This window comes from Papaver somniferum, chromosome 4 (assembly GCF_003573695.1).
Source record: "Papaver somniferum cultivar HN1 chromosome 4, ASM357369v1, whole genome shotgun sequence".
NCBI lineage: Eukaryota > Viridiplantae > Streptophyta > Magnoliopsida > Ranunculales > Papaveraceae > Papaver > Papaver somniferum.
In genome coordinates, this window is record NC_039361.1 from 3,843,957 (window position 1) to 3,870,226 (window position 26,270).

Below are 26,270 nucleotides of genomic sequence, written 5' to 3' on the forward strand. Positions count from 1 at the left end.
CGGGAGACATAGACATATGATAGATCGTGTATCCACAAACAAATTTACTGTCATTCGGTTAAAACTCCAAGTTTTTACAGCTTGCACCACTTACCAATTCTTTTTGACATTTGTTTCAAATTCAATCATGATGGAAAACACAAAAAGATAATCAAAGCTCAAAAGATAATCAAAGTCTCCCATTTCTTTTTGACATTTCTTTTTAATACTAAAGTCTCTCAAATTTCAAAAGATAATCAAAGCTCAAAAGCTTAGCCAAGGAACCAAAAAAACACTAAAAACATCATTGTAAGCCTTTATCACTACAACAAAATTTTCTTTGTAAGAATGACCATATCGGAACCTGAAATTGAAGAGGTTATTATGGAGAAAAGCATTATTCTACCGGCAACTGATATAGATTGGAGTCTCACAATGTTGGGGAGGATAATATCAACATCAAGTGTTTTACAGTGGGAGTTCATCAATGAAGTGAGAGGATTACGGAAACTAACAGCAACTCCTACTATATCTGTAATGACCCGTCCCTTCACGGATACTGTCCCCACTTAGTCACTGCGGTCATCCGGCAGTGTGGTATTTTTAACGGGCATCGCTGCGGTAATCCAGCAGAAACTTCCCTGATGGTCACCCATCCCTGGATTACTCTCGTCCGAGCACGCTTAACTGCAGAGTTTTCTGCTAACTCTGAAGCCAATTGTGATGAAAAGGCATCGGTGTTAGGAAAGGACATACCATTACTTATATTCCATTCGGCCAACCACTGCCGAATATCGGGGTATTCCAATACCACCACCTTAAATTGGAGTCGTCTTCGGCTCCAGAATATATTCGCAAGCCCAGATCTCCGACGTTCCCTGACCCTCATGAGAAGCACCTGGACCAACCCTATCCAGCGTACCTTCCCACCCTCGGCAAGTGACCCGTCGTCGGCTCTGATACCATTGGTAATGACCCGTTCCTTCACCGATACTGTCCCCACTTACTGCCGCCATCCGACAGTGTAGGGTTTTCAACGGGCATCCCTGCGGTAATCCAGCAGAAACTTCCCGGATGGTCACCCATCCCTGGATTACTCCCGCTCGAGCACGCTTAACTGCAGAGTTTTCTGCTAACTCTGAAGCCAATTGTGCTGAAAAGGCCTCGGTGTTAGGAAAGGACATACCATTACTTATATTCTATTCGGACAACCACCGCCGAATATCGGGGTATTACAATATCACCTTACAAGCACAAGTACCATTCAAATGTCTATATTCTCAAATTCCACAATGAATCAGATTTTCACAAGGTCAAGGATTTTAAACCATGGTTTGTTAAAACAGATGTGGTGGTTCTTAAAATTATCCCAAGTACAGGTATACCTAAAGATGATAGCATATCTCTTTCTCATGAACTATTTTGTCTCAAAGCTATTGATGTACCAATTGGGTATATAGCAGTACAAGGATTAACTAGAGTGGCAACATCAGTTGGGGTTTACCAAAAACACTATAAGCCTTTCGGTACAAACATTTTGGAAAAGAATGTTATGATTCAAGTGATGATGGATCTCAAAAAGAAGGTTGCAAGACAAATGGCTGCAGTGACTGAGGAGAAGGAAAAAACTATAATCAGATTCGAATATGACCAGTTGCCTAGCTTCTATAATGTGTGTCAGGTTGTTGATCATCCAAAAACTCTATGTGTGGGAAGCAACAAGTGTATTAACCCAAACTTAAGGAAGGGGGGACAGAGTAGTGGAAACATTATTGGTTCCAATAGTTCAAAAAAAAGCAATGAAGAAGAGAGGGAGGGGGTCATGAAAAACAGAACTTTGGTCCTCAAAGTAGTGATGTATTGAAGCTTAAAAAGGGAGTAGAAACTAAAGGAAGTGGTGTTGGAGCTGTTTTTTCTCAGAATGAAATAATTGGGGTGGAAAAGGGGGGGGGCACGAAAAACAGAAGTTTGCCTCCCTAAGAACAGATACATTGATGTTGGAGAATGCACAACCAATTATGGGGAAAGGACTAGCATACTCCATGGTTTGGGAAAAACAGAAAATTGTGCAAGTGGAAGAAAAGAAAAATGAAGGAAAAGTGTCAACTGGGGATACTGTGACTCCAAATATTCCTACAGAAAGAGTACCAGACTCTATTGCCGAACACTTTGAGGTGAAGAGGAAATATGTTAGAAAAACTAACACTAGCTACCAGAGAAAAGGAGGTTCACTTATTAAGCCAAGAACTGAAATAGGGAAGGGGCATGGAACTAAAATTTCTCTAGCAAAGAGGAAGATGAATGTGGATGAACCACAAAATGAGACAAACTCTCTAAAGATGCAATAACGGAACAACAACAACATGGAATGGAGTGGCCAATTGGAAATTCAAGATGGAGTAAATTTCAACATTGGCACAACCACAAAACAGTTACCAAAAACTCACAAAAAAGACATACAACCAGAAAAAGCTTCTTTTGATCTTAATTCCACTGAGGATGCTACAGTTTCTCCAATGGGTGGATCAATTATCCAGTCTCAGAGTACTATGGTGGACAAAGCAACTGCCGGGATGAAAGGTCCACAACAGACACACCTGAATATTCCCACTAGCCAACGCATTCAGGTACCTAATTTCTTCAACTTCAATTACTCTAGCATGATTTTGTTTAGTTCCACTTATATGCACTTCATGTTACAATTCACTTCTTGCTGCAATTTCAACCATGTCCTTATATTTTGTTTCAAATATCATTTGTTCAATAATCATTACATGCACTACATTGGGAACCTTAAAATCATTAGCTGGAACTGTCAAGGCTTGGGTAACGAGACTACTCAGTCACAATTAAGAGACCTGGTAAACTCACATGATCCAGACATCCTTTTTCTATGTGAATCTAAGAACATAAGAACTTTTGTGAACAAAGTGATTTTGGGGCTAAATTACAAGTCTTATTTCATTGTGGACCCGGTGGGTCTTTCTGGTGGTCTTATTGTTGCTTGGAAAATATGAATCAATTTACATGTTGGCTTGTACTGTGATAATCTGATCAACTGTCATGTTCTTGACAATGTTACCAATAAGGAATGTGTTATCTCTTGTGTGTATGCTCCTTATAATTGGCCACAAAAATACTGTTTCTTGCAGTATATTACATCTCTAGCTAGTACTTTTAGAGGTGAATGGGTTGTTATGGGAGATATGAACCTAACTTTGTATGCGTATGAGAAAAAGGGGATTGGTTATTTCGACAAATCTGAGGCAGAAAAGATTATTCATCTCTTAGGATTGGCTGGCTTAGAAGACTTGGGGTTCGTGGGATACAAGTTTACATGGTCTAATAGAAGGACTGACAATGAGTTGACTGAAGCAAGATTGGATAGAGGGTTGGCTAGCTATGAGTTTTGCAACCGCAACAAGAAAGCTACTGTCAAGCACTTGGTTGTTGTAGGGTATGATCATTCACCAATCATGCTCAATACCAGTTATCAAGCTAACTTTGGCCACAAACCTTTAAAAGTTTTGGGAATTTGGCTCAACGAGCAAGCCTGCTTAGACATCATTTCTACTACTTGGAACATTCATGTTACAGGTAGCAATGCTTACAGCATTGTAAGAAAACTCAGCACAACCAAAAGCAATATCAGACTATGGAACGAACATTCCTCTGGAGATATTTCTGTTAGATGTCATGAGAAATTTCGGGTTTAGTGGGGAGTGGTGCAACCTGATAAACCAGTGCATCAGCACTGTCTCTTCTTCAGTGTTAGTTAATGGCGTACCAGGGTACCAATTTGTCCCTACTAGAAGCCTTAGGCAAGGCGATCCTCTATCGCCATACCTCTTCATTTTGTGTATGGAAGTTTTGTCTAGAGATATTTCCAACGCTGAGGAGTCTAATCTTATTCATGGGATAAAGATGGGGTTTAATGCTCCACCAATATCCCATCTTCTTTTTGCGGATAACCTTCTGGTCTTTTCTTCCACCAATTTGCTAGAAGGTGAGAACATTTTGAAACTCTTTACTAATTTTAGTAATGCGTCGGGGCAGCTAATAAATTTTGAAAAGTCGGGGATTTTTTTTAGCACCAACGCTCACCAGGACACTATTGATACAGTCAGCAACATCTTGGGAGTTCGTAGAATAGCTCTGAATGATAATACTTAGGTTCACCCTTGTTCACTCACATTTCTAAAGTAAATTCTTTTCGAAGTATGGTTGTTAGAGTTGAAAACAAGCTTCAGATTTGGAATCCCAAAAAGTTTTCTTGTGCTGCTAAGTCCACATTGATACATACCTCTGCAACTACTATTCCTATGTACCAAATAAAATGTTTTAGGGTGCCGGTTGCGGTGAAGGACAAGATCAACAGGATCCAAAGAGATTTTTTTTGGGGAAAAGATGTTACCATTACTAGAGGAGTGTACTTGAAAGGTTGGACTAATATATGCGTTCCCAAGGACATGGGGGGATGGGCTTTCTCAACTTGAAGATTTTCAACATTGCGATGCTGGCTAAAGTTACTTGGTTAGTCGACTTCCCTGATTCTTTGTTGGCACAAGTAATGAATCACAAGTACTACTACGATCATAGCCTGCTCAACGGTGACATACAATGCCATGCGATAGCGTCTTGGGGGTGGAAGAATATATACAAAGAAATGCAAAAAATTTGAAACAACTCAGTTTGGGTGGTGGGTAATGGTAAAATGATCAGAATCTGGGAGGACTTATGGTGTGCTGAAGTGGAGGGTACTCTACAACCTCTTGACCAACAGAGTATGTGTTTCACTTTTGTTGCTGAGTTAATGGATTGTGATGGAGAAGAAGGGAACTGGAACATGAGAAAGTTGCAACTCTGCTTCCAAACAGAAGTGGTGGAAATGGTCAGTAAAATAAGCATCTTTAAGGATAGAGAGGATCAACTAATTTGGAAGTTGGAGGCTAAGGGTAAGTTCACTACTAAATCCCTTTATAACCAAATTGTTACAACATGTCAACAAGTACAACAACATGAAATAGAAACCCGGAGAAAGGTATGGAATTTGAACACAATGCCAAGATTAAAAACGTTTCTATGGAAATGTCTCCACCAGATCTTGCCGCTCAATGAAAGAATTGGAAGAATTGTTCCAAACATAAACAAGTTGTGCCCAATGTGTGAACAACAGGAGGAAACTCTAAACCATATTTTTATGTTTTGTGAATTTATCTTAAACATTTTCAATAGCATTGGCTTTAATACTGACTTTGTTTTGAACAATCAGGTGCATTTCTTGGAATGGATTAACAATTGGTTTATTAGAGCCGATACCAAGGAGAGGGGAATCCTCAACTGGCCAGAGACTATGGCCACTATAATGTCGGGGATTTGGAAAACTAGATGTGATCTAGTGTTTAGGAAAGACAAACCAAATGTAGCTAGAACCAAGTACAGTATCACTACCCTAGTTAAAAATAATGTTAGATGCATGAGGCACCTACACAAGGAGGAGGAGATTACCATCTCTAACTCGGACTACATGATAAACCCACCCATTCTAACAGTAAAAATTAATGTTGTTGTGCTTTGTGATTTGACCAACAATATTTGTGGCATTGCTCTGACTACTTCTGACCATAGAAGGGCTATCTCAGGAGCGAAGTGTGTCCATGCAGCAGGTCTTAGCCGAGAGGAGCTAGAAGGCCAGGCAGCTTCACAGACGATCAAGTGGGCACGAGATTTGAACATTCAGATGGTCCAAATTGAGGGTGATGACTTGAAAGTTCTTGATGCTACTCAGAAAAAAGTTAACAACTTTGCAAAAGCTCCAACCAAGTTGCAGGAAGAATACAATTTAAACTTTCGCTTATGTATGAAGGGTATCAAAACTCTTACTATGATTCCTACTTTTGAAAATAGTGTTGCGAGGAATCTAGCTGTTGGTAGTCTGTCGGAAGATCTGTCTAGTACCTGAGATAACATTTCTTTTTTGAACTTTATGAACCACAATCAGGGCATGCAACATCATTATCAGGTATCTATAATCTATGTAACTTGAGGGGTCTCCCTGTTTTCTTATTTAAAAAAAGGTTAAAACTCCAAGTTTTTACGGCTTGCACCACTTACCATTCTTTTTGACATTTGTTTCAAATTCAACCATGATGGAAAACAAACGAAAGCAACAACAAAAGAACAAAAACAAAATCCCTTTTTTATCCTCCCGAAATTAAAAAACATTATAAACTAACAATAAAAAAAATTTCTTTTTCAAGTCCATGATCCAATACATCCTGTACTCACCCAATTTTAAAATACTTCCCTAGTCCCTCTCTATTGAATTTAGATATATCCATATCCATTAAATATCTCTCATTTCTGTTTTGTTTGTTTCTTCTACAACTCTCTCCTCTCACTTTTAAAGCAATCACCAATTCTCTCTCAAAAACTCTGTTCATCATCAGAAGAGAAAAATAAAGTAAGTTTCTTTCTCAGTGCGAGCTCACTGCCCTATAAATGTAGAGAGAGATTGAAATAGAAGAAAGAGACCCTCTTGTTTTAGTCCACTAGTACTACTACTGCTACTGTACACACCTCTATCCTTCTATCTCTAATGGTGTAAATTTTGTTCAGAGAGAAAGTCAGCAATTTACGGCCCTTGACTGGTAACAACACAACAATAACTCGTCCGGATCTCTTTAATTTATCTTTTTTGAAAAAACAACAACCCCTTTTTTTTTCACTATTCAAACTCCCCACTTTCATCACTCATCTCATCACCTCATTTGTGTTTTGTTTGGGTTCTGCATTTTTCATGGAGGTTTTGAGGGTTTCAGCTGTGTTTTAGAGTACTCATTTGTGGGTTTTGTTTAGGGTTTTCAGATGATGATGAGGGGTTGCTACTATTCTTTAAAGGTGTGAGCTTTTCCTTTTTGCTTTGTGTCTTTTCTCTGTTTGTGTGTCTTCCCATTGAAGATTTTTTGAGTTTAGAGGGGGTTTTGTTATGAACTGAGAAAAGGGTTAGCTTTAGCATCAGCTTTTTGATATTTCTTCTGGGATTTTTCACTGATTTTCTTCTAGTGTTGATGTGGGTTTAGTTGGAGAACTCTCAGTAATTCTGGGTTCTGCTCAATATCTACAAAATCTCTAGATTTGTACCAAGTTTTTGAATCTAGGGTTTTGTTCTTCACTCCTGTGGGTTCATCAAGTGCATTTGAACTTCAATTTGAACTTTATTGGCTTAGGGTTTTAATCTGTGAAGGGAAATTTGGTACCTTGGTGAAGTTTTGGGTACATAGATTGGTTGAATTGGAAGCATTTTGTGATCAATTAACAAGTAAATGCATGGATGGGAGAGAAGCCATGTCGTTACCAGGGGCACCTTCATATTATATGCAACATGGACCATCGGGTTTTCGCCCATTAGCTAGTCACCAACCGCAGCAGCACATTCCAGTTCAATCCCATCTAGGAGGGAATTCTGTAGGATCATCACCATTTCCTACTCAAGTTGAATCAACCTCAGGGATTTCATCACATGGTGGTGGTGGTGGTGGTGTCAATGCTGCCATTCCACAAGGGGAAAGTGTAAAGAGGAAAAGAGGAAGACCTAGAAAGTACGGAATGGATGGAAGCGTATCACTGGCATTGTCGCCCATCTCATCTCCTCCTTCAGCATCAGCCTCCTCGCTGTCGCCAAGCCAGAAAAGGGGTAGAGGCCGGCCACCTGGAACTGGCAGGAAACAACAATTGGCCTCACTTGGTAAGTTTTTCATTTGAGTTGTGATAAATTTAGTATGAGTTGGACATGAAATAAGTTTCACCCATGATGCAATTAAGCATTTTGAACCCCATTAGCTTTTATTTGATTATGCACTTATCTGTCAAAGAGAATTATTCAATTAGGAGGGTCCATCACAACGACTTCTTTAAGCTATTAAAAGATTGGTATGTTGAAATAGCCATTTAAAAATCAATTACAAGTTGGATTTATTGACTTGCTTAGATTTTGCTTCTAGTATAAAGAACTTTCAGGGTGCGAATGTCTGAATTTCTCTATACACTTTTGTTAAGCTTATCCAATTTTTAGTAAATATGAAAATTTTACCCCTTTATTGGTTAACTAGGGAACTACTAATTCAAAATTTGATTGTAGTATAATAGTATTTTTGATAGCTGCGGTTAAAGCTAATTCCGTGCTCCCTTTCCAAAAGTGCCTTTATTGATTTTTCTTCCATTAGCATCCATCTTACTTCTTTTACTGGTTGGTTAACTAATTTAGTATATTTTTCATTGAAAAAATGTCTAGAGGGTGTTTTTCTTGTTTGTATGTTTTACGCATCATGACTCTTGCTAAACTTCCATGCTAGGTGAATGGATCTCAGGTTCAGCTGGGAATGGTTTTACCCCACATATAATCACAATTGCAGTAGGAGAGGTTTGCTTCATACCTGTCCATTTTTCTATTCGCCCTTCTATGTTTCAAATCTGTTGCTAGCACTCTTTCAATTACATCAGATGGAGGGTTCATATTAATTTGAAGGAAATATTTCCATCGTTTCAATATGAGTGTTTAAATGCTTTGAGATCATTGTACTATACTGTTCACTAGGCATGGAGCATTGAATTCTATGGATAGTCATGTGCAGACTAATAATTTCCTCACTGTTAGAGAGTGAAACTAGTCCATTATTGTCCTCGTATTGGTAGTGGATATAGTTGTATTTATGATTTCCTAGATTTGACAATGTAGTAGAAGTCCTGGTAGTGTAAAGCTCTGCGCTTTTTATTCTAATAGATTTAAGTGCAGTATAGGATGTTTGAGTGGACAAACGTGCGAATGGATAATCCATAGTGATCTGATAGTAAATTGATGGGTTATGTAATTCCCAGTTCAATGGACTGGAACAATGTTGAAAATATGGAATGTAAGATTCTCGAAATGAAGTCCTAGAATATTTTGAATGCTGAACTTTGATAATTTGACTAGGTTGCCTTAGCTTCATCCCTTGTGGAGGAACTTCCTCAGTAACAGATTGCCCGAAGTAGCGGGATTACGCAAAATACTACTGCCATTTGATTATTATTTGAACCATTCACACTGCCTAACATTGAAATGTAACACTTTCTCATGTTACCATGAAACCTTCCTAAATGTTACTTTATTCTGGGTCGCCTTCAGATGCAAATCATATTAGTTCATTAGTGTCTCTGTATAACCTAATTCTTGTTCCTTCTTGTGCAGGATATTGCTTCAAAAATAATGTCATTTTCACAGCAGGGCCCAAGAGCTGTCTGCATCCTCTCAGCTAACGGGGCTGTGTCCACAGTGACACTTCAACAGCCTGCATCTTCTGGTGGTTCCGTCACATATGAGGTTCGTTTTTAACAGAACCAAAGTTTGTTTTTTGTACTATGGCTTCAATATAGGAAAAGGTTAGAACATGGATTAGCAGTATATAAGATATCTAATTCCATTTCGTAGCGAAATGGACGTACAAGTTGATTCGTGATATCTCTTGCAAATATTTATGGCATATTCAAGGACTGAGGGTTTGCATGTTTGTGTCTGAACTTTTGTTTGTTGGTATGGTAGTCTTAAATGACTCCATGAGTGAGGGTTCCCATCCTGCATTTTGTTGCAGAATATCCTGCTGCATCTCCCAAGTGTTAAGGAACTTTTGTTGAAATGGTTTCTTCTTGCTATACCAGGAGTTAGCTTTTAACTGAAAGACGTTAATATTTGCAACAGTTGCCTCTTGTTTTGAAAAATACCTTACCACTCTCCCAGAATGTTTTTCGTCTCCCATCACAGTTTTCAATGTTCTCAATTTTATCGAATCAGCTTTATCCTGGTAATTGAATGGTGTTACTTTAACTTGCTCAGGGGCGGTTCGAGATACTATGCTTGTCAGGCACTTACTTGCTGACAGATAACGGTGGGTCTCGTGGCCGATCTGGTGCCCTCAGTATCTCCCTTTCTAGTCCAGATGGCCGGGTGATTGGTGGCGGAGTTGGGGGAACGCTCATCGCAGCAACCCCTGTCCAGGTAATCAATTTGGTCTGGACCCTCATGCTCTCAGTTTGTCCTTTTTTCAGATGAATGTATTGCACAATTACTCTGCATTTCAAGGGATAGATTTTATTAGATTCGCCAATTCCTATCCTCTCTACACCAGAAAATTATTGATAGAAAGAAAGAACACCATGCCTCTTTATGGGTCTCTGTTTATTTATACATGACTGATGAATAACCACCTTACTACAGGTGATCGTGGGGAGTTTTATACACAATACGAAGACAAAGATCAAAACAGAAGATGTTACTGGCTCTGGCTTGCATTCTGACATTCAACTGACCGACGGTGGTGATAAACTTGCCAGTCCACCTACCAGCAACACACAACACCAGAATATGACTCCAAGTACAACCATGTCCATGACTATGAATGCGGGCTGGCCAGGATCACGGTCAGCAGACATGAGGGGTGGTTCCACGCACTTTGATATCGACTTAACCCGTGGATGATGCGTCTGAAATTAGAATCTGCTGCTCTCAAAGTAAAGAGATGGATTTTCTTTTACTAACATTATTTGTCAGAATTAGCAACTCAGTAGTATATACTCGTAGCTTGTGAAAATTCTTGGTTAGCTCTTAACTGCATTTGGCCTTCCTTTATTATGACTCGGGAATGTCTTTCCCAAACAGGTTCAGGTACAAAATTATGGGTCCTATTTATTATATTCTGCTTAGTGGTTTGTTAGCTCCATGTAGAACTTCAAACTGTATACTCATGGATCAATCAAAATTTTAGTCTGAATCACACTAGGCTCCCGATACTTCCCTCTACTCCTCACTGTTTTCCTGTCCTGCGATTTTTCTGTTTTCTGGTGGTTTCTGTATGCATAAAAGAGAGATCCAAGGTTGTATATAGTAAGAATCACTTGATTAGCACTTCCATTTCACCCTATCTCAGGATCTCACCCAAACTGGCCGGATCTGCCCGGTGAAAAGATGATCTCAGGTAAGCTAATCAAAAGCTGCTGCTCCAAATCCTTTTGTCTTCAGGTGCTACATGTGATGGAGTGTGTGAGCCTTGAACATGTCATGCGAAGGTGGGACTGGTGAATGGATTATAGAGTGTTGGACTTGGTTAGCCTCAGTTCAGTGGTTGAATCTTTGTCGGGGAGGGTGCTTGGATACACCTTAGAGAAGTTACTTTACGACTTCGAAAAATCAGAAAGTCAGAGCTCAGTTTAACTGATATATATTCAAAAGCAAAAATCTCAATATTTTGACGCAATTTTTTTTTTACCTCTAACTTCTGGATTGACTTGTGTTTTTAAACGAAACATTCAGAGAAGCAGAAGCACATATTGAGAAAAAACTTGGAGGTATAAAATAAAAAATATAACCATAATTCTTTTATTAGTGTAATACATCATCCTCAAGATGCTTCAAAAAAAAAAAAATGTCATCCTTAGGAGAATACTTAGATAGCTAACTAACCTTATAACCAAAAAAATCAATAAATTATCTTGCTTTTAGAAAACCCATAATACCATCCATGAAGAAATGTGGAAATAGAAGCTGAAGATGTGGCCGCTATTTTTAGATTCAATTTGCTCCACAAGATGGTGATGCCAGCAAGATTTAAATTTTTCTATAGCTACCATGAAATTTACCAATGAAAATATGAAGGCACTTCTCCTGCTAATCTCTTTTTTTTGTTTTAGTAAAACTTAGGGATTCACTATGGCGTAATTAAAAATCTCACATGATAGAGGCTTGACAAGCTAGTTCGGCTTAGCCAATATTTTTTACTGGGCTTAAGCCTAAGTTTTAGGCATGTTTATGGGCCATTTTCAAAATTTGAAACAGGTGGTGAAAAAGAGAACCCTGATTTTGGGCATACCAAAAATCTTTCTAGGCATACTGAATAAAGACAAAAAAGGATGTAAAATAACAAAATCAGATATCCCCTTAACCAAATTGTTTTTTAATGCTAATTTACCCATTACGTATTAGTGTTAGTAATTTGGATTAGTGATTAAGATAATTTTCAGAATCATAAAGGTTGTTTAGATGAAAAATTTGGGGAAAAAAAAAAATCAAAGTTTTGATTGAGAAGGAGAAAGTGAGAAAAAATTTCTTCTTGATTCAATCGAGGATGAGGAGGGTCATAATTCATCTAAAAAACCTAGGAAAATACACATCAACTACAACAATGATTCCCAAATGGTTCATTTCTTCATGGTTCAGCGAACCAGGTTGAGGTTCCGCTTAAATGTATGAGCCGAACCAACCAATTGATGAACGGTTCGGCTCGCTGAAACTGTTTACAGTATGCGCGAACAAATATTTTCCACTTCCAACCCATTTGCTAGACACTAGTTCGGCTTGTATGAAAGTTTAATAGAAAGCCGAACCTCCTCCTGAGAGTTTTAGAATAAAAATTGTCAGTGGTTCGGCTTATATATTGAAAATCGTATGAGCCGAACATATTATTATTAACGGTTCGACACATATTGAGAATATCGTATAAGCTGAAACCTCTATATGTTCATGGTTCGACACAAAATATGATTATCGTATGAGCCGAACATAACTATTAATTTCCCTTTGAAGTATTTAACCTTGTGATATTCTTTGTAGTTCGGCTCAAAACTGATATGCATTTTAAGCCGAGCCGTTCATATACACTTTCAGGGTTCAGTTTCAAAAAATAGTTCGGCGCAAATCTAAACTTAATTTTAGGTTTTTGTATCATGAATCGACGATTATCAATTAACTTTTCACGAATAGAGAGGAGGTTCGGTTAACTTTTCAAGAATCGTCGAATAACTTTTCACGAATCGGCGATAATCAATTTCGGCGATGGCGGATGAAAAAATAAATAGAGAGGAGGTTCGGCGAGCGGCAGAGGAGATGAGGAAGAAGAAGAAAGGTTGGAATAAAACTGATTTTGTGTTTGTTAGTAATTTAAAATATTTAAGGATATATAGGTAATTGAACTACCCATAGGGTACCCCTTATAAGGTCACCCAAGTTAGGACTATTACTTTGTATGCCTAGAAAGATTTTGGTATGCCCAAAATCAGGTTCGAAAAAGATGCACTTTGGGAATTGGGGTGAGCATGACTGGTCCAACACGCCAGTTCGACCAATCCACCTGTAATTTGGTGGGTGAACATCCATCCCACTTAATGCTTATGGGTGGATCCATTTTTGAAAATCCATTAAATATTGGATCGGGTGTGGGTGCATGTCTAGATATCCATTGGACACCTATATCTGCTAGGTTAAGGGTATTTTTAGAATTATGCAAGGTATGAAGGTAAATTTAGTAATTTATACCTAATAGGCTTGTATTATATCTATTTAGTATTATTTCGCATACAGAGGTTTTAGTTTCACAAGTTGTTGGTAGAAAAGCGGAGAGAATTTCATTAAGCATGTAGGGATATTTTTCTAAGATGATTTATGATATTGTAATTTATTAATTAAAGTAATATTTTATTAGTTTTTCTCCCATCTTATTTAAATAGAATTTTTAATACAAATCCACGGGTGTACCGGGTCGCATCCAACCCATCCACCCGCTCTCCAGTGGATTATTAATCCGTGAGTGATGGATTAGACGAGGATAGAATTGTAACACTTTCCAATTAGTAGGATTCGGATACGTGTGGCACCGCATCCACGAATTTTACCCATTGTTCACCGATAATAATTATCCAGGCTTAAACTTAAGATTTAGATGTGAAAAATACTAGAACCCCCTACTATATGGGTTCAATATATAGAAGCCCCACAAAATGGATCCTTCACTATCAACTCCATACTTTAGGAAAATGATACTGCTAGGCCCAAAAAATCAAATTTTTTTCAGATCTGGCCCATAATTAATTATTATGAATTTTAATAATGACAACACTACCCTTTACTATATATACAAGAGGAATCTCAGTAGATATTTTCATTTATCTGTTCTTTTTCTCTCTCTCTTCTCCTTTCATTTTCTCTTTCAGCTCCGGCGGAAAAACCCTAGAAAACTTCTTCGTCGTCTCCAAATTTCACCGATCTTCATTTTTTTCATCGATTTCATCTCCGTAATCTCATATTTCGAAATTATTCATCGATTTATCATCATTTTAAGCTTAGATTCATCCATTTCGTAATCCAAAACCTATAAAAATTCAGTGAAATGTCTGTGAAATTAACTCATAATGCGATTTCTGCTATTCTTAGAGGCGATTCAAACTTAAAACCTCTAGTTCGAGTATTTAGATAGAAAATCTACTGGTAAATCACAAGATCGGCTTCAATTACTTGTTTCTGACTCAGTTTCGTCTCAATATGCTGTTTTAGCAACTCAGTTGAATGAGAAAGTGTTCAATGGCGATATTCGTAAAGGATTTGTGGTTCAATTGATTGACTACATGTGTAATATTAAGTTTTCTCTTAATTCCGATATAATTTTAGGCTTGATTTCAATTTTTTGGTGTTACGAATCTTTGAAATGATTCTTAGTAGGTTTAAACTAATACAGGTGTTGCTTAAACTAGAACTTTATACCGTGTTTTGTTGTGTTTGAATGATTTTATGATTGTGTTTTGTGTTGGATGTGGAATTGTTGTAGGGAAGGTGATACAGAGAGGCTCAAAAATTACTGGAAAAGTTGTTTATCCATTAACAAAGACAGTACACATCGTATGTTTGAGAAAAGGCATGAATGAGCTCTTCTTCACTATTTCAAGCTCATCTGATTCTTGTTGAGTCTCTATGCAAGTGTTATTCCTGCAATTGTTTTGCCATGAGTTATTGGATTGGATTTGTTTAATCTTAAATTAATAAAATGAACTCAAGCGACAATAACAGCTTCAATCATTTACATTTTGTTGGAACAAGAAGCTTGAGAGCCTTGAGGTAAACTAATTCCTCATGATGTATTAATATTTCCTCCTGATTTTATGATTCTTATAACTTTGACTTGCCGTACGTGTTTCGGTGATTGACACTCTAAGCATCATCCTTGACAGGCACTAAAGAACACATTTAAGAAATTGGACCATGACGTAAATATACAAGAGTTTTTTGGCACAAGGTATGTATGATTTTAAGCATTGTCGAGAGACACTCTGTAGACTTACCATCAAGTGTCTTTTTTAACACCATTCACCATTTTTTCTTTACCAGACCAAAAACCAGATATCACCCTTTTAATAGGAAAATAAGAGAGAAGGGTCCATTTTTGAAGTACTCAAGCTGTTGAGGTATGCCTCACGAATGACAGTCACTATATCATTCATTTTTATTTTATTTTATGGAATTCAATATGTACTCCATGTTATCATAAGTAAATGTAATACTGACAGGTGCTGACAAATCAGTCGAGACTCTTGCAAGCTCAACTATCGGAAATGCGTAATAGACTGAGGTGTCACTCCATAAATATTTCTCATCTCAATTATTTGGTTGTTGTTTGTATTAGCGGTCATGTACTTAATTATTTGAATTTCACTTACCTAATTGCACTAGCCCCCAAACTGATGTTTAAATGAATGTAGGGCCCTCTGCCTTCTTGAACTATAAAATTATCCATTTGTGTCAGCCAACACTGCTTACTTGTTGCAGCTTGCTATACAAATTCAAAATTTGGATAATTATATGATTAAGTTTGTGGTCGGCTGCACTGTTTCGGCTGTTGGAAGGATCCAAATAAGATAAACAATATAGAGGATCTAACAATAATGGAAAATTCTATCAAGGAATCACTTGCTCGGGTCAGATTACATAAGGTATGGTTATATTTTTGATTGATTATGTTTCCTTCACTTAGTTATTTTGTGGTATTATCAGCTATTCATGGTCTAACTGTATTGATATTGGCATTTTTTATGTGAAAGGAAAATTTTGGGAAGCAACCACTTACGCTAGTAGATTGTGACCAGGTAGCAATGTGTCGTCAATTTTATTTCTGATCTTAAAAGTATAAATACAGATATGGTTTAATCTTGTTAAGTTATTCCATTTTGTAGCTCCCGAATGGAATGAATCTTCCACCTTGTAGTTACATACTTTCCTTTGGATTTGTTTTAAGCTAGGAATGTAGTTATTGGATTGGATCCAGACGTGGCTTGTGCAGATTCGAATGACTTACATATGTAACTAACAATTACACATGCCATATGCATGTGTAACTGCTGATTACATATGAATTTTTGTATGTATAAGGGTCTTAGAGCAATACTGCTGGTATGTCCTTTTGTCAGTTTTCAATAAAAAAATTTCATTGATTGGTTGGTACATTTCATAGTTCATGTTGTTTAGGAACAATGTTAGCATCTTTCATCTGTTTTACTAGTGTATGATCAGTTAGTGGCGGTATGCTGTTGTAACTTTTAAATCCACTGCAGATACCATGGTGTGCGCTTGATGAGATTAATGCTGGAGTTTATAATGGACGTATGCGTGATTCTAACTTGGCAAGCTAAGATTGATCTATTTTTTACATATCAATTGCTGAGTGTGTTAACTTGGAAGTTAAAAGTATGTGTAGCTACTAGTTACACATGCTAATTAGATGTGTAACTTTTAGGTACACTAACTAAATGGATATGTAGCTACTAGTTACACATGCTAACTGATAGACATTAAGAAGCTTCAAGAAGCAGGAGTTTACACCTGCAATAGATTGACGATGCATACCAAAAAGATAAAACTCACTTTTTGATTTTGAATCTTAAGTTCTTGAGAATGTCATGGTTTTGTCAAAATTTTAAATGATTTTCTCTTTTTTTTGTAGAGTTTAAATGGTCTTTAAAGGATTATTAAAAGCCAAAGTCGATAAAATCTGTGAAGCAGCCGAGAAAATAGTTGTAAGTATTTAAATCATCTTCCTAAACTACTCTGGATTTTGGATTTGTTGATTGTGTGATTTTCTTTTCATTTTTGTTCATTTCTTAATATTGCATATGTAACTCCCAGTTACACATTTCATATCATATGTAACTCCAAATTACACATGCATTTTATGTGTACCAGCTGATTATACATGCTTGTTTTAAGAGTGTTTAGTTAGTGAATTTCATTTTAGATTGGTAGATGTAATAGCAGCCTAATGATGGATTTGTTACTTTGGTCTTACTATAATGCAGTCCTTGAGCCAAATCCAAATGACCCCGTGTCTGCCTATATGCAAGTAATGGAAATGGTAAATTGTTAGTCATTCTAGTTTTGTTAATAAGAGCTATGTTCGTGGATTTCAGGTGACACGTTTTGTCGGTGATGTTGTCTCTCCGGTAAATCTCGTGACCTGCGTCCTTTCTACTTTGCTTTCTGTATCCTGTCTTAAATGAAGTCCATTGTATTTAGCTCGTATGCTTTCCTTAGTAATTAGGAAACATTTATAGCTCGTATTCGATTTAGATGTTTCCTAGTAGACCTTGTGATATACACAAGTTATTTATATATGTAACTCATGTTATTTATATGTGTAACTTCTGGTTACACATGTTATATGCTTGTGTAACTCCTAATTACACAATTAGGATGCATGTTTAACTGCACATCACACAAGCCATATGCATGACAATTTGCACGTTTAACTAGCATTGGCAGACTATGGATGTGTAACTAGTAGTTACACATGCTAATTAAATATGTAACTTCTAGGTACACAAGCCAAATAAATGTGTATCTACTAGTTACACATGCAAATTAGATGTGTAACTTATAGTTACACATGCTAATTTGATGGGATATGCATATGTAACTTATAGTTACACATGCTAATTTGATGGGATATGTTATAGTGGTTATATTTATGAAATTGAGAAAAGAACATCAAGTCCTAGTAGTAGGGAGTAGTAGTGGATGCAGATTAGACTAATTAGATGCAGGTTATACTTATAGTTACACATAATAATTATATGTGTAATTTATAGTTACACATGATGATTGTATGTGTAACTTATGCTAATATGCATGTGTAACTATTTTTACATGTGTAACTACTGATTACACATGCATTTTGTTTTCCTGGGTTCATATCTATACCCTGCTGAATCAGTTGTGTGATCATTTTTTGCGATATTAATGTGCTAGCACAAGGTTCCCAGGTGTTTGTATTATTCTGCCAGTATAATTACTGTCTGAAGCTTTACTTTCTGTTGCTTAAAATGTCCTTCGTCATCGATAATATGAAAATGGCTTAGGTACATCTAGACTAGCGCTGTAAAACGTCTTTCTGTTAATACAGTGCTAACAACGTCTTTCTGCTGAAGCAGTATTATCTTAATTAAGAGCTTCTCATTCACTTGCAAGGTTAACTGTATTATTTTATGACTGGTAATTGCTTGATAGTCACCTCTCGTTTTTGCTAGTGTTATTCATTTAGAGATGGATTTGCTGATTTTATGTTGACATATCTAAGTCAGATGCATGTGTAACTCCTAGTTACATAATTCAGATGCATGTGTATCTGCAAGTTACACATGTTAATTAGATGTGTAACTTTTACTTACACATACTGATTTTGGGTACACATATCAATATGTATGTGTAACTCCTAGTTACACTAGTCATATGCATGTGTAACTGCTAGCTACACTAGCCAGATGAATGTGTATCTCCTAGTTACACATGTTATATGCATGTGTAACTCTCAGTTACACAATTCAGATGCATGTGTAACCGCTAGCTACACTAGTCAGATGCTTGTGAAACTGAAATATACATTTTTTTATGTATTGTTCATTTTAATCGTATAAATACTGATTGCTTGTTGTTATATTTCAGGTTTTAGATAACTTCATAAAAGCTAATTGCTTAAACGTGGTAATGGTCTCGCTGGAACTGGAGTTGACGCTGAATACACAAGTCAGATGCATGTGTAACTCTCAGTTACACTAGATAGACACATATGTAACTCTCAATTACACTAAACAGATGCGTGTGTAACTTCTAGTTACACATGCTAAGAAATTATTGTAAATGAATATTAAAGTAATAACTTTTTTTTTGTGTTTTTTTTTTTGATGTCTATTTATTTGCATATATATACAAGTGTAACTTTGCATTACACATATCATAAGGATGTGTAACTTCTGGTTACACATGCCATATGCATGTGTAACTTCTGTTTACACCTTCGCACTGTATTTTAATAATTTTGGGCCTAGATTTAATAATTTTGGGCCTAGATTTAAATTTTATTTAATTATGGGCTTGACAATATGCATAAGGGTATCAAGGTCTTTTAAAAACTCGGGGCCTAGATTTAAACTTTTTTTAATTAAGGGCCTCATATTATGGGTTACCCATGGGTTGGGCCTGAGCCTAATTTCCCCGATTTAGATCTGCTTATAGGGATTCATAGAACCGAGAATGTTTATGCTTTTAATCTTATCATGACCTGTAAAAACTATGAAACCTCATATATATGAGTTTATGAAAACACTAGAGAAGCTGCTCAAGTAAAACAAAACAGGGTCACTAGTTAGTAAAATGAAAATATTCAAAATATTTTCATAATAAATTGTCCTTGTTTAATTAGTAGTAACTGAAAGATTAGATTAATGAACTTTCTTTTTATAATTAATGATAAAAGGTCAGGTTAAGTTTGTTGTTCTAGTAGGAATAAAAAATAAAAGAAAAAAACTAATTTTTTTTGGAGATTTTTACCAAAATCCTGTATTTTGATTCACCCAACCAAAATGAGTGGTTCTGGTGGAAAATTTGAGGTGGGTGAACACTTATATGATAGAGAAACAAATTTTACATACCTCATTATGGAGAACATGATTCACCCAACCAAAGATTAAATTTTTAGCTTTTCAGACAGGTTACTATTGGGGTTTTCTATTCGTAGCCAACCGTAAGACTAATATAGGTTCAGGTGATGATGAACTCCTAATCGATGTCTAAGGCATTCGATGGAGTTGAATAACCGTTTCTGGTCGTTGTCCTCAAGTCTTTTGGATTTTTGGAACATTAGTGTGAGCTTATCCATCAGTACATAAGTATTACGCATATTTTCATCATGTTAGATGACACCCACATGTAAAGCTTCTTCATACATTTTCATTGTTTGCATGGAATCTCTATCCAAGTACCTCATCCATGTCGAAAATTGCAACATAATCTATGGATTTAAGGTCACTAAAGATGATCCAAGCATTAGTCATTTGCTTTATGCAGACGACTGTCTTATCTTTGCTAAAGATTCTCACACTGATGCTGAGAATCTTATATGTCTGATTAAAGATATTAGTGTTATTTATGGTTAGATCATCAATTTTGAGAAGTCGAGTTGTTTTTTCAGTCATAATATTGACCCTAGTTGTTAGAGCATTGCTCGGTTGAACCCACCAAGAGTTGGTATGTCAAGTTTGGTTGTCATATTTTAGTGAATCAAAACTCATTTAAAGAGTCGTTTGATTATTTACTAGAGTCAACTTCGTATAAGTTAGCTAGAAAGTTACTAAGATATGAGACTTACAAGTATTACATGAAGACTTGAAGAATGTGAAGAAAGTAAAGAGCTACAACGACGACATCATCCTTCCTCTTGAGGTTAGTAATATTTGATTTGAACTGTTTCATTCCTAACGTATCTTTCAAGTCGTGCGTATTGAAAATACGCAGTATAACGTCTATCTTTTGAACTTCGTATATAACACATCGAAATAATCATATGAATGCTATTGTGATTATGTGTATGGGTATGGGTGAAGATTTTTTGCATTCGTTTAAAGGAAGTACAATTCATAAACTAGATAATTGCAGTTTATTATTATTTTTCGATTAATTTGATTGACTAACGGTTGTTGAACTTTGATTGCACCTAGTTTTTTTATGCTTGAGAATCTTCTCTTCTGATATAAGATTCACTCAAACTAGATCGAAGTATTGACGGGGATATTTAGACTGTTTGTAGATCTAAAGACGTCTTGTGATAATCCATTGTTAACAGACTCCGTTCTGTGTGTGATTAATGACAAGAGATTCAAGTTGTTTGTGTGCAGGTGTTTATTTAAGATCTAAGAAGATTTGAAGACAAAGAAGATTTCTTATTTGAGTTCATTATCTTGATCGTCTGGGGATCCAACTATAATCGGTTTATCTTCGTGACAACCTTGATTGATTAGTTGGGTAGATCGGCATCAATACGTTTCTTTGTGATTAAAAGTATTGATTGCATAGTCTTGACAATTACTCTGGTAGTTATTAATAGACTGATCTAAGAACCTGACAAAGGAGTTTATTGGGATAAATGGAAAAGCCTTTTGTCAAACTCATATCACTTGTTTGAAAATAGTTGTTACCGTACAGATTTGTTGTTCCTTTTGAAAAAGTCGGGGTACAAAAACCACACCCAATATACTTTCTAGAGAATCAACTAGACAGTCAGACCTGCCTTGAAGATTATGATGACTGGCAAACCTGCCTTGAAAAACAAATTGATGAAATTTCTGAAGATGGTGACTCAGAAATCGATCAAGATGTTGAAGAAGATATGTCAGAATTCACTTCTATACTAAGTGTTATTTCTACAATATCTACCTCAGATGTGATTGAGCTCATTGCTCCTGTATGTAGAGAAAATAAAAAACTAAGAAAAATTGTCTCTGGTTTCTTCTATGGATATCAAAATTCTAGATATCTGCTTAAGACAAGGAAAGTCTAAACTCAAAAATTCTTGAGTTTGAGAATATCAACAGGAAATATTACTTGTTGAATAAGAACTAATAAAGAAGCAAGGATTAATTCTCAACAATCAACAAGTAAGGAACAAAGTGAGTCTGATTCCTTCAAGAAAAATCCTCTTGAGGACCAACTGGCCGAAGCTCTTGAAAAAATCAAGATCTTAGAAGAGGAAGCTGTAAGGCTAATAAGACTCAATGATAGCACAATCAATTTATCTTCCATGTTGGAGGCAAGGAGAAGTCATGGCGATAAACATGGATTAGGATTTGATAAAATTGATACTTCATCAATCAACAAGGAAGTAAAATTCATAAAGGCTGTTTTCTCCTCCACTCCAGAAATTCCACCTGAACAAGGTTGTTTACCTAAGTGCTCAAATGAGATTCCGACAGAAAACATCTCCGAAAGCAATCAGAGAAAGATTCCAACTAAGGATCAACATAGTAACCGAACATCTCATAAAGGTAAAACTAAAAACTCCACTCCTTTCAATAAGCATTGTTATTATTGTAGAGATGAAGGTCATATGCAAAGGGATTGTAAAATTCTAAAGATGCAAAATGCTCTATCATTTGTATCTAAAAAATTGAACAGATTCATCCCCAAAAACCTCTCAAATCATCATTGTCTTGTGAGACAAACGAATTATTACAAGAATTCAAAATCATACCCTAAAAGAAACATTCGTAAAAGTAAAAATAATAGAAAAGGTAACACCTTTTTCAATAGGGTTATGAGATCTGATCAAAGTGGGAAGATGCAATGTCGCTAGAAATGAGGAATCTTCATACAAAGTCCACCAACAAGTGGATACCAAATCCGAAAGGGAACCCAAAAAGAATCCATTTAAAACAAATTCTAAGAAAAACCATCCTGTTGTAATCTTAGAGAAAGATGACTATGAATGTCTAGTGCTTAGACTCAAAAGGGATCTAGAGATATCCAGTTGTTAGAGCATTGCTCGGTCTAACTCGCATGCGTTTCTATCTCAAGCATGTTTGTCAATGTTAGTGATCAAAACTATAAGTCTTGATTTCTAGCCTATTTGTAGATGTCTCGGACTAGGACATAGATAGTGTAGTTGAGCTAAAATCTCTCGACGTTCATCTGTTGAAGACGAAGAACTACTAAGGGGAGATAGAATAGATAAACTCTCATTTCAATCATTGAGACATTCTCAAAGGACACTATGTAGACGTTATTCACAGACCGATTCACGTCAGAGCAATTCTCAAAGTGATTAAAACTTTTCATGACTTTCGTCACTAGGTGAAGATAAACTTGATCAAAGCGAGACGCTTTACCAACACGCGATTTCTAGAGAAAGATAAGCAATGCATGCTCAGCTCGAAATGTCAAATGTGTATGATCTAGTCTATATAGCGTACGACTTTTGTCTCATAAGAAGTAGGATATAGAAGAGATAGACTTTTGAGTGATAGATAAGTTCAAGTCTCCACATACCTTTTTGTTGATGAAGTTCCACGGTTCCTTGTATAGATCTTCTTTGTTGTATGATGAATCGCCATGGAGTCCTTGAGCTCAACGACACTTTTCTATCCTAGTCCGAGACTTAGCTATGTAGGCTAGAAATCAAGACTCATAGTTTTGATCACTAACATTGACAAACATGCTTGAGATAGCAATGCATGCGAGGTTGACCGAGCTATGCTCTAACAATCTCCCCCTTTGTCAATTTTAGTGACAAAATTATTAATACATATGGAATACAAAAAAGATAAACTTTAGTGGCTCTTATTCCATAGTCTAATCTTCAACGTTCCCTGAAATCTTCGTCCTTCCAAGTACTCCAATGATCCAAAGGTTGTAAGTTTAGCATCACCGTTGTTGAAGATCCGTAGCTATAACAATGAGATAAATCGAGATTCCCTTAGTCAATACTCCATCTCGGTCATGGAAACCACTCCCCCTTACACAATGATCCGAAAACCATATGTATTTGTAGTGTGAACTACATTATTTCTCCCCCTTTTTGGCAATAAATTGGCAAAGGTACAAGAACGAGATCATAATGAAATTTCCACAAGAGACATTTCATAGACTAAAAGAAAAATACATACCAACTTAATTTAGGTGCAATCATAAAGCCGAAGCTAAATGCATTCATTAAGGAGTTTTAAGATACAAGATAACCCCTATAAAATTCCAAAGCCGCACACCCCGCAAGATATTACCATTAAGCACAAGTTCAAAAGAACTCTCCCCCATTTGATGTCATTCCCGAAAGAACAAAAAGAGCGATCTTAATTTCGAAAGAAAAGAAGGATTTTTTAATTGGACACCAAAAACCATAGGAATGATTTTCTATATCCAAAGCTCAACCAAATTAATCACAAGTAAACCCATGATTAATTCAATTGAAAACGCAACTAAATCAAACCACAAAAGTGATCAATTTAATTGAAGGTGCTCAACATAAGTAAACTTACGGAGCTATAACTAAGGTAATCATACGGAGATGACTACCTTAATTGTTCACATACTCAACATAAGGAAAACCTTACGGAATATACGACTACATCAACCAATAGAACATGATTAGTATAGGCGTTCATACACTCAACACAAGAATTTGTGGAATATATGAAAACTCAACTAGACTAATTACAAGAGAACTTATAATTAATCTAATTGGAATACAAACAACCAAACTAATTACAAAAGTAATCAATTTAATTGTCAAAGGATTTGCTCGACAAAAGAAGACTTTCGGAGAAAATAACTAAATAACCAATCAAGATGATTAATTTAGTTCAAAATGCTCAACATATAGCATCTTATGGAACAACCAACAAAGACAAGAATAATCGACTTAGTTGTATCGTGCTCAACATAAGACACACAATGGAGCCTTCACGGTAAAACATAACAAAATGGATCAATGAAAATCAATATCGTAGATAACATACAAGGATCTATTCTATTTTCCATCATAACGACATAATAGACTTTATCCTTGTCAAACAAAAGATTTTATCCTATTTTCCATCAAATACATGACTGCATAGGCATAACTTTTGTATTTTTCAAAAGTCCATTCGTCCTTTCATCAATACAAATACCAATTCATGAACGACTTTACTTTTGACCACATATGGGACCTTCAAGTTCACGGACGCAAACAATACATATCCCATAAACATATTGCAATATCACAAAATCATAAATATCAATACTGCAATAACATCATCCTCCAAATATTTTTAGAATTTAATACCAATAAACCTAAAAAAATAAACATAAGAAGATGAAAACAAAAATAGTTATGTGTAGTCACAATCATCGCTATTGAAAGCACTAGTTATTCTTCCAACTAATCCAAAAAGAAGACATACTAGGCATAAAAACTTAGTTTTCCTTGATGATTTCATACCTCTGAAATGGTCCATCAAAGTAGGAATCCCTGATATTCTTGACCCTGTTGACCGTAGAGACACCATGTTCAAAAGTTAGAACGTTGACTTTCCGATCAATGGTGCGAGCATAATGACGAGCCTTTGCACAGTCAAGGATAACTTTCTTCTGATTTCTGATCAAGATATTCTAAGTACCAAGGATTTTCGCCTGTCCATCAATAAGCTGGTTTATATGCAATTGAAGGTTAGCCAGTTCAATCTTAACTTCATTCTGAACACGAATCAGATCCTTGACAGATTCACCAATCCAAGTGTTATACTCTTTTCTTTCAACCATCTTCTTATGTATAACTCTTGACCAGAATCACATCCTTTGAGATCATCCTCAACCATAGGGTTAACTTCATCTTTGGGAACAGATTCCATAGAGTTCCTTTCTGAAGAATAAAGAAACACATATAAGACTTGTATATGTTCGTGAGTACCCTAGCTGGAAACTGTAAAGTTTCTTGAGGAGACATGGACGTTCGTGGGCCAGCCAAAGAACAAATGTCCTAAAATAGGAAAACTGTATACCATGTTTCTTTTAAAGATTCTATATCTCCAAAAGATCATAGTGACAAAAGGAATAAGTACTAACAATAACACAACATAAGATATACAAACTGGAGAAAAACAGCGCAATACTTGAGCATCTCACAAATCCTCATTCTTGTATCTCTCAAGTTAGACACAAGAATAGACATTCTGCTATTAGGTAGCAGAGGGAGACATAGTCTCACCATAGGTTCTGAGATAATAACAGTTATTTCCTCCAGGATATCTGAAATTAGCATTTCTTGTCCTTCCTCGGCAGTTTCCAGAAACGAGGGAACGTCTCACAGTCCTTCTGGGAATCATAGGTGAGGAATTTTTCTGATAACAAAGTCTAGGACCTCTTGTAGATGGTGGATTTTCGATGAAGGCTAAATTTGTAAACTCATAATCATACGAAACTCTGATTCAGCAATCGGACGTGAGTAGCGAGACACGAGTCTCTCATCGAATTCTCAACAGAGAGTACTTTCTCTCAGAGTACATGTAGATATGAAGTCTCACGACTGGACAACGGCATATCTCATGAATAATGAATACTTTCAGTGATTATTTCTATATAGCATCACGTGATGGACATCTCCTGGACAGCTTGCTCTGCTAGTATAGAGCGATAACGTCTT

The 26,270-nt window shown here is 36.3% G+C and overlaps 1 protein-coding gene across 1 annotated transcript; it reads left to right on the plus strand.

The window, feature by feature from the left end:
- Positions 1 to 6,361: 6,361 nt before the first annotated feature.
- LOC113274603 (AT-hook motif nuclear-localized protein 9-like) lies at positions 6,362 to 10,727 on the plus strand. Its single transcript, XM_026523991.1, has 5 exons — positions 6,362 to 7,726; positions 8,334 to 8,401; positions 9,209 to 9,340; positions 9,851 to 10,012; positions 10,232 to 10,727. The coding sequence occupies exons 1-5, from the start codon at positions 7,309 to 7,311 to the stop codon at positions 10,490 to 10,492; spliced, it is 1,041 nt and encodes a 346-aa protein (XP_026379776.1). The 5' UTR covers positions 6,362 to 7,308; the 3' UTR covers positions 10,493 to 10,727.
- The last annotated feature ends 15,543 nt before the right edge of the window (positions 10,728 to 26,270 follow it).